The sequence below is a fragment of the Zea mays genome, chromosome 6, assembly GCF_902167145.1.
Source record: "Zea mays cultivar B73 chromosome 6, Zm-B73-REFERENCE-NAM-5.0, whole genome shotgun sequence".
Classification (NCBI taxonomy): Eukaryota; Viridiplantae; Streptophyta; class Magnoliopsida; order Poales; family Poaceae; genus Zea; species Zea mays.
In genome coordinates, this window is record NC_050101.1 from 154,275,198 (window position 1) to 154,285,539 (window position 10,342).

Genomic DNA, 10,342 nt, shown 5'->3' on the forward strand with positions numbered 1-10,342 from the left:
TAATGTCCACCACATTAAGATGGGTTTTGTGGTATGCTACTTTTAGACCAAGTTATTTTATCCTAGAGATATTTTTCTTAATGTTGCTAAAGTATCTACTAGATTGGATGAAAACGCTCTATATGCTCTGACTCCGATTCTCCCAGTGGACTTGCGGTACGGGAAGAGGTAGGTGGGCTGGTGGCCAGCGGTGGCCAGTGGGTCGTTGGCTGGCTCGCCCCTGCAGTACTCCTGCTCCAGGGCACCGGACCGTGCTATTCCTCTTCTCCCTCGGTCCCTTCTCACCGGGGGCATCACACAACACCTCCGGACCTCCCCTCCCGGTCGACGCCTCGACGGTCCGCTCCCTCCCAAAAACCCACAGCCCGCTCCGACGCTCCCTCCCAAAACCCACAGCCCGCTCCGGCGCTCCCTCACAAAAACCTACCACCTGCCACTTTCACTCCACCACACACCCACACCCCCGCGCCATGGCCTCTCCTCCCCCGACCTCCCTCTCCTCCCCCCACCTCATCCATCTCCGCCTCCAACCCCTACCCAGCGTCCCGCCGCTCCACCTCACTACCCTCCCCTTCCTGCGCTCCCTCCCGCTCCACCTCCACTCGCTCCGCCTCAACCGACCCCACCTCCCTCCCCTACCGCTCGCCTCTTCCGGCAGCGGAAGCGACATCACCGGAAGCGGCGGCGAGGACGACCTTCCTCCCTCGGGCGGGGGCGGCGGAGGGGGAGGAGGCGAGGGCGATGGTGAGGGCGAGGGCGACGGCAGCGAGGGCGACTCGGTCAACAGGAGGGAGGCCCTGTTTGTTCTGGCGCAACTCGGACGGAAGCTCGAGAGCCTGCCGGCCGACCTCGCCGCGGCCGTGGAGGGCGGCCGCATCCCGGGCGAGATCGTGCGGCGGTTCGTGGACCTCGAGGCCTCGCCGGTGTTCAGGTGGCTTCTGCAGTTCGGTGGCTTCAAGGAGCGCCTCCTCGCCGACGACCTCTTCCTCACCAAGGTCGCCATAGAGTGCGGCGTTGGCATCTTCACTAAGGTACGTGGGGATTTCATAATTCTTTTTTCCGGCTATTATTTTATTGGGAAATTTGGATCCATACCATTAAAAGATCACCACTTTGGATCCATACCATTACTATCTCACTTACATGTGGGTCCACATGAGTCAATGACATGTGGGGTCCATGGTATATATCTAAAGTTTGGATCTTTTAATGGTATATATCCAATTGTTCCTATTTTATTTTCTGTGGTTTGTGATCCAGATCATCAGATGTGGTCTGGTTCGATGGGTTTGACCGATTGTGGTGTCTAGCATGTTGTAGTCCGGGCTCAGATGCCAGGCCGATTTCATGGCTCAGATTTATTTTTGGAGTCGGGGCTGGGATGTGATTGTAGATCAGTAGGTGCGTGCTGTCCCGATTCTTGCACTGCTCCGACTCAGTCAAAATGATGCTTGCTTGGGCGTAATTACGTTTGTTTTGCAGTTTACGCATAGCCCAATGCCTTATGGTCTTACAATTAATCCGGAGCAACAGCAACCTATTCGAAAAAAGAACATCCTACTTGGAATCTTGATACTTTTGCTATAAATGCAAAAGCAAATGCCGATTCAGTAGACGAATAGGAATAAAGTAGCCTTTCTATTCCCTAAAGTATAATATTGCTCCAAAATATAAGTGATTCTGTGAATGACAAGTGTATAGTATTGTTCCCTCACTTTCGTTTTATGTGTACCACTAGCCATTGCCAATATGCAGTAGTGGACCACTGTTGGCTTTATATGTGGTTGTCCTATCAAATACAAACCTGTTGCTACTGGAAACCCTGAGGCACACAAATTTATGGTACATGCATGGTTGAAGAACATTTATCAACTGTTTAAAGCATAAAGAGTACTCAGTACTGCAATTCAACGCTGGTTATTCGCATACACCTTCTATTGATATTCATTTTCTGTTAGCAGTATGACTAAGGCCTTTTTTGGAAGCAACCTAGTTTTTAAGAATTCAGTTTATATTTCAAGTTTTTAGAAACTGGTTTATGAAAAAAGCTGGTTTATGGTGTTTGGAACCACCCCAGTTTCCATAAAGTGATTTTAGTTAGGAGTGGCTAGCTTCTTGGTTTTTAAGAAACTGGGATATAAACTGGTATGTTTGGAACCACCCCAGTTTTTAACTTTTTATACACCAGTTTCATAAAACTGAGTGCTTCCAAACAGGCCCTAAGCTTCGTTTGTGCCTTCCACTTTTCTGGACCTGGTTTCAGTTAGTTGATTCTGTGTTTTAGTTAGCAAGTTATGTATAATTTGTTGCAGCTAGTTTGACATAACTCCTTTAATTTGCTAGACTGCTGCAGAGTATGAGAAAAGGAGGGAGAACTTTGTCAAAGAGCTTGACTTTGTGATTGCAGATGTGGTATGTTTCTATAAGTCCCTTTTGTTTTTTCATTGTGACCAACTTGGCATTTTCCTTCAATATACTTTAATATTAGGAAACGTTTTTTTTGGCTTTTGTTGTCTTGTCATCATTGTTGAGGCAAGATAAATTATCTTAATTTTGGATGCCTAAAAGGCGGTAAGTTGGAGGTGCTTCCATGTCCATGTGCATATGTTTTGACTTTTGAATGATAATGTTAGAATTAGACATGCAACCCTATTGGGCCTTATAGCTGTAGTTGAGATGGCTAACCGCTAACCTAGTGCTACATATATGTAGATATGAATTGTACCGTATTGTCTACTAAAATAGGGTGTTAGTCCTATGCATTCTATATAATAAGCTCATGGGGTTCATGCAATACAGTCTAATTATGTGACAATATCTCCTTTAACATGGTAACACGAGTCTAATCTCGCTTTCACTTCTCCTGTGGCTGCCGCCTCTCCAGGGCAGACATCCCTCTAGGGCCGTGGCCGCGTACTCTCCCCTTTATATTGACTTATGTCTGCTACTTCACTAGCAGTGTGCCAAATGAACTGTATCATACCGCCAATTATAGCCTGGCAAGGGCTGCCAAACTGTGTCATACTGGCAAGGAATATTTTCACTTCATGTAGTTGTAACATAACACTGCAAATGTACATATTTCACCCAGGTAGGTCAGAATATAACAAAGAATAACATAATGATTGGAACATTGGATGACCCAAATTGAGAGTATTGTTATTTCTGATGTCAAGCACCCTGAGCTGAAACTAATGAACAGGGAAAAAAAACTTTGGAGCATTTTTGCAAGATTTTCCAATAAGGTTCAGACATAGAATAGGGGGGCTACCTGGCAGCAGCAATGATGTGCGTCACAGACTGTATGCTGGCTGATGCAGCAGCTAATTGGCAGGAGGAAGGCAGCAGTGAAGTGCTTCCTAGCCTGTGGGACTAGGATGGCCTGTGTCCATGTCACTGCCAGGGAACTGTTGAAGTGTATAAGTGGATTACCTACCTCCTCCCAAAAGCTTAAATTTTTGGGTCGTACTGGTTAGTGCGTCCACTCTAACATGGTACCAAAGCTAGAGGTCTCGAGTTCGAATCCTGACAGAGACTTTATTTGTGCCTCCCTCCCTTTTAATTTCCACATTTGCGCCTTTATCTCTCGCTGCACGTGAGTGGGGGTGTTGAAGTGTATAAGTGGATTGCCGACCTTCTCCCAAAAGTTTAAACTTTTGGGTTGTACTGTTTAGTGCGTCCATTCTAACAGGAGCAAATGGTGGCAAATGATGCATTCTTGCCATGGTGAGCAGGGTGGCGGAGGACACACCTGTGCACAACAGGGAGAAGCAATGGCAAAATGAGGTAGTCAGTGGGCATAGAGCAGCAGCAGACACCTGATCCCTGGAGTAGGATGACTGCAAACACATGAGCTTACTGGTCAGAGGAGAGTGGCTTGTTGTGGCTAGACACAGCATCTTGCTGAAAGGAGGTGGCAGCGTCCATTGGATCTGCTTACTAACAAGTAGGAAATGATGGGAGATATGTGCTTGATGGATGGGAGGAGATGGTGGCCGGCATGGGAAAGGGGTGGTAGAGTATGTGGCCTCACATGGTGGCTGCCTCCACGATGCTTTAATAATCTATTCTTTGTTGCAATCTGTAGTGAGGAGCTGAGGTCACTTAGGCGAGGTGGCTAACTGCTTGCTTAGGACTGCATGAATTATATTCCAAGAGCTGGTTGCCTGGTTGGATTCCTGATGAATTGTTTTATCCAGCTGAGCTGATAGCCTTAGCCTCATTTCAGGTGAGCTGGTGGAAGAAACACCATCAGTCTGCCACCTACTTGAACATGATTAAATATAAAGAGTACTGCAATAGGTACCATTTCTATGAAATATGAAGACTTTAACACGATTAAAATATAAGAAGTTTTATAACTCATTTGGTACTAAATAAATAAGCAGAAGATGTTCATACCTAAGTGTTTGATTTCTTTGATGCATTCACTGTATGTGCGCTACAGGAATTATGCCAGAAGAGAGTATTTTATGGAAATTCTGAAGTTGCATTAATAAATGGCAATCGTATGCCTTAGCCTTTCATACTTGCAGCAAAAAACACTACCACTAATTGTTTTGCTACTTCAACTGTAAATGGATTGTCAAATTACGATAATTTTTTCTCACTAGTTTTTTTTTGGTCTACCCCTTTCTCGAACACTATTTCAACTGTAAAATCTTCCCAAGTCAGCCTTCACAATTGAATGTTAATCAGTGCTGAAAGTTACAGTCAATGGCAATGCAGGAAATGGTTCAACCTTTCATCTGTGCTAATTACGAAAATAATTAAATCTGTGTCAACTATATTTATTTATTCACTGGTTTTCCTTTACAAAACTTTTTAATCTCTATTAGTTCTTAATATTTTCCAGGTCATGGCAATAGTTGCAGATTTTATGCTTGTATGGCTTCCTGCTCCAACCGTGTCTTTACAGCCACCACTAGCGATGAATTCTGGAGCCATTGCTAAGTTCTTCTACAACTGCCCAGATAATGCCTTCCAGGTATCATGATCTTGACTATTCTTTGGATTGGATCAAGTCCCTTAGATTTAACCCTCCCCCCTTTTCTACAGATATATTTGTATAGATCAAACCTTTTCTTTTATTCTGAGAGGAAAGTTATTTTTTTGGTACTTGTGAACTTATATGTAACTTCTGCTGCAGGTTGCTTTGTCTGGGACGTCATACTCACTTTTGCAGAGAGTAGGAGCAATTTTGGTAAAGTTGAATTTATGTGCTCTGCTGTGTTTCTCACAATCAACAATTGATATTGAGTAGTTCTCTGGTCTTTATTATGAACTCACAATTTGTCTTCTTGCAGAGGAATGGTGCAAAGCTTTTTGCTGTCGGAACTAGTGCCTCTCTGGTAAGTTTGTCATGATGCAACTGTAATGTCTTTGGAGAACACTCAGTTTATTTCTACTTATTGTTAGATTGCAACTCTAGAGCCATAGTTTCTTTTCTGAACTTCTTGCTAAGCAGGAAGTAAAACAAAAAAAATGTCATGCATATGAAGGAAATGCTTGGATTGTTTGTCTTTGTAATGTAAGCATGTATGATATATTGCTATGGATGACCATTGTTATTGGAAAACCATGAGCCCTGGAGTGTGCAAACCTATTATGTATTGATTTTTGTGTATATGTGGTGTAAACATTCGATATATTAGTGAATACTTGTAAAAGAGATTACCAACTTTCCAGAGTGTCTTTGTTCTTGTATAAGTAATCAGGTCAAGGCGGTAAATTGATGATACTGTTTAGTTTTGGTGTCTAACAGTCAGTTAGTCAATGGCTCAATGCCATCTTTGTTATCGAAGCCAAGTTTTCAAGAACATGTAAGAGCTTTACAATACATGGTCATTTTTTTCCAGATTGGCACTGGTGTGACCAATGCACTGATAAAAGCAAGGCAGGCTGCCAGCAAGGATTTTGCCGGTGAAGTTGAGAATATTCCAATTTTATCAACTAGCGTTGCATATGGTGTGTACATGGCAGTTTCCAGTAACCTCAGGTAACAATCATCTTCTCAAACAATTTCCCTGATATTCTAATTTGTCAATTGATTAATTATTTCCTTTGATGAACGTCTCTAAGTGATTTATGTTATGTTGAATTCATCTAATTTAGAGTGACTATTCTAGTTTGCATGGTAGGAGGCTATATGGATATATGATGCATCAGGAGTCTAGGACATGCACACTTATAGTTGTGGGGACGGAAATGGTAGCATGTGGAAGTGGAAGGAACTAACATACATAAAGAGTGAAACACATCAGCACTCCTTAAACTCACCCCATATTCTCATTTAGGTCCGTGCTCTCAAAATGAAAATATAGGGCCCTGTTTTGCAGGGATTCAGTTTTTCGAAGAAAGTTTTCTGTAGAAACCGCTTTTGATTCTCCTGTGAAACAAGCTTTTCTGGTTTCTAGCAGAATTCAAGAAATGTTTCTGGTTCTGTCTCTGAACATCAGACATGTTTTAGGGATTCTATCATTTCTCTCTAGACACAATTTCCATTTGTAGGGATTCATATGTTTGTGGAGAGAAACAGTTTGGAGAATCACTACTATATGCAATGGTACTAAATTTACTAATTCCACTACTCAAGGTCATATCATCATGTAGATAGTGCTGGTTCATATACATGGCATTTTTTGAGAACACACATCCAAGGTTTGCTTCTTGGAAGCAGGACTTCTTAGATGAAGAAAGACTTCAATCTGCTAGACTAATAATGATGAAAATAGGCTTATCTTTCCAAACTGGATTGACTTTCTTTCCTAATTCCTGTCTTCTATCTGTCCCCACAGGGGTGAGCTAGCTTCGTTTCCTTTGATGTTTTTCTCTCTATTTACTTATTTAGGCTTTGGTCTCTTGTTCAATTTCTCTGTTTTCCGCATTTTTTTAATAAAACTGGAAGTGGGAGCCTCCCCTGGTATTTTTCCTTAAAAACACATACGTGGCACGTAGACTATGCGATAACGCGGAACCTAATCATATGTGGTCAAAATTTTAGGTCATTAGGATTGATTTGTACCATGAGTGGCAAAATTAGGAAGTGTGCGGACATAGATATGCATTTCAGGGTTTGTATACCTAGATGAGAATGTGGGAAAAGTTGAAAGTGCTACTGATTACATAAATGACAAGGGGACCAAAGTACAAAAATGAGTGTATTTTTTTGCCTGTCCCAACTCCCAAAGACGATCATGTATGAGTTGAATTGGAATGTATGTCAGGATTAATATGTCTCATTGTGATATCTTGGTTTATTGAAACTTTTGTTGTGCCCCAACCGATATTGTGGGAGCAGTTTCCTGAAAGGCAGAAAATCCATGTCAAGATATGTTCCGAGATAATTTTTTTACTACTTTTGTTTTGATGGAACGGACTAATGCAAACGTCTCACTGCTCTTTATTCTTTGTTAAATATTTTGTTCACCCCTGATTTTCTATGTTATATCAATGCAAGCCACTGTACAGTTCATATGATCTATGATCATTGAACTTCAGTGTAAAAACTACAATTCTTGTACATTTCTTATTGTATGTCTACAAGTCGTTGTCGTAGCTTTGTTGTTATTGTGAAGTACCAAATGCTAATGGCATATTATCCATTGCAAAAGAAGAAAATATTGCTTTCTCAACTTCTTACAGTAGATGCTATAACAATCTTTCATAAACTTATTGCTAGTATGTTTGGTGCTTAGTGGACACAAAGTGTTTTCAGACTTCAGAGTATTGGATAGATACTATGGTTTTTCAGAATACTTTGGTAGTTTCGTTTAAAAAACAAGGTTTTTGTTTGTAACAAACCTTGTGGTTTTGAGAACCATGGTACTGCTAAGGCCTTGTTTTGGGGCAAATTATTTTTGTTATTTTAGTAAAAAATACTATAGTTTTGTGAAATACTTTGGTTTTGAAGGGACCTGTTTGAATACAATGTATTTTTGGAGTTTCAGAAAAAAAATCATGGGTTGTGAAATACTTTGGTTTTAGAGTGCTATGGAGTGTTTGGATGCAACAAACTTTATGGTTTTGAATACTATGTTATTGCTAAAACTGTAGTATTTTGGAGTTCTAAAAACTCACTCTTGAGTCTTGATCTCTTTTTTCTATGGGATGTTTGATTGCACTAGAACTCATAGTTGCTAAAATTAGCTGAGACATCCAAACGGTCTAGCTAATAGTTCAGCTATTAGCTACTTTTAGCAAATTGGCTAATAGTTAGCAAATTATTTGTTAGCTAGCTAATTCCACTAGCACTCTTTAGCTAACTAATTATTAGCTCTAGTGCATTCAAACACCCTCTAAACCATGGTTTCACACATCAATAAGTTCTAAAACTGCAGTTTTTTTATACTATGGTTTCTTAATACTACAACATTCAAACTAGGTGTTCGAACGTAACGATCTTTGTAGTTTTGAAAATCATGTTTTTGCTAAAACTACACTGTTTAAAGTTTTCCACCCTAGATCTTTTTTTCTTCTAAATCTTGTTTTTGCACATCTCTTCTAAAAGTGATGTTTCTTGATACTGCATTTCATCAAAACTACAACATCCAAACATATGCGAGTATTTTTTTTCAAGTATTAGATACATACTACAGTTATGCAAAATATTTTGGTTTAAAAAACTCTTGGGTGTTCGCATACAATAAACCATGCAGTTTTTGGAAGCATGGTTTTATCAAAACCATCTTTTCGTATACAGTTTTAGAAACAACTCATGGCCTCTTTTTTCTAGAGCATGGTTTTGTATGTCTTTAGCTTGTAAAACTAGAGGTTCTTGATACCACGGTTTTAGAAAACTACATTTAAACTGGCCAACGTTTTTGCAGTTCTAGTAACTCCATGCAAGCATGCAGCCCCTGTTCTTTTTCCTCTAAAACAAGATTTTGCATGTCTCGTGTTTCCAAAAACTACAGTTTCTTGATACCATGGTTTTCTAAAACAATGACATCTAAAGGTTTCCGATTTTTTTGTTCTTGAACTTTGAACAGGTACCAGGTTTTAGCTGGAGTGATTGAACAGCGGATGCTCGAGCCACTACTGCACCAGCACAAACTAGTATTGAGTGCAGCATGTTTTGCAGTTCGGACAGGGAATACGTTTTTGGGTTCCCTACTGTAAGTATATTTTGTACCCACAGGAGATCAACATTGCTGTCTGTGCTCATCAGTTCACTTACTGACTATGCTTCTCTGCAGGTGGATCGACTATGCCAGGTGGATAGGCGTACAGTAGGCTCAAGCATGGGTACACAAATGCAGTTGCTCGGAGTTCCAGCAATATGGGTTCTTCGTGATTTTATATTACCACGCTTCCTCCAACTGGCAAGTACTCGTTTGCTTCATGGGAGACTCTTAGGACAGATTTTGATATCATTCTTTAAACAATGCCTTGAGGAAAGCGTGATTTATCGAAATTGTTCCCGCAAGCAAGAGAGTGAATTTGTTTTGAGGGCTTAAGGTTGTGTTGTGCGTGTTGGATTGGATTGATTAAAATTCGTAGTTTCGTACAGTTTTGTCATTGTTTGTGCAAGTTCCTGTGATTTGGTTATCGTGGTCGAGCACCATTTTTGCTGGCCATGCCTACACCAAAGTTTGGCATTACTGGCAAACATATCCGGGTGTTGTCACGAGAAGAAAACCATTCTAACAAGTGGGCTTAAAAGTGAAAGTGAGCCCAAATACAAACAAAACCAACGAAAGGAGTTGGTAGACCGAGTGCAAACAGCAAAAAATAGTAAAAGTAGATCACAGCACGTCAAAAAAAACAGAGGGCCGGCAATGCCTTACGAGCTGTAAATATTCGCAACGAGAAATTCATGCGAAATCTTTCATTGCAGCCTTATGAGCTATATATAAAACAAGGAAATCATGCGAAATCTGTCATTTCAACATGTAACAGATAGACATAATTATCAGACCTGTTCGCTTTGTTGTCAAGGCCCACAAGACATTGTATACTTCCTTGGTTTCAAATTATGTGATGTTTTGATTTTACTCTAATTTATAGATCGTTTTAACTTTTCTTATGTTGTTTTTGCTATGCATTGAGATATACGCTACATCTAGATATATAATCAAAATAGTATATTTAAAAGGATAAAATCATATAATTTTAAATAGAGGAACTATAAAAATTCGATATAGTAGTAAGAAACTCATGCCTTTTCAAATGCTGGTGGAAACGAATTTTCAAACCTAGATTAAAAAAATCCCCTCGTGTCTCGCTCGCTCTAGAGCTATGGAAACTCTATGCGTCAACTTTGAATCCGGAGGCTGTTGCAAAGTGGCCAGAGCCAATCCGTTAGTGATGAGAGGCTAGAGTCGGGAGGGTTTTCTCGACC

The 10,342-nt window shown here is 40.7% G+C and overlaps 1 protein-coding gene across 1 annotated transcript; it reads left to right on the forward strand.

Annotated features, from left to right (window-relative positions):
* The first annotated feature begins 415 nt into the window (after positions 1–415).
* LOC100276525 (uncharacterized) lies at positions 416–9,505 on the forward strand. The gene is given in 8 exon segments (NM_001150291.1): positions 416–1,031; positions 2,344–2,412; positions 4,856–4,987; positions 5,150–5,203; positions 5,307–5,351; positions 5,859–5,998; positions 8,991–9,116; positions 9,198–9,505. Coding segments are annotated over 8 exon segments (1,164 nt in total). The 5' UTR covers positions 416–470; the 3' UTR covers positions 9,235–9,505.
* The last annotated feature ends 837 nt before the right edge of the window (positions 9,506–10,342 follow it).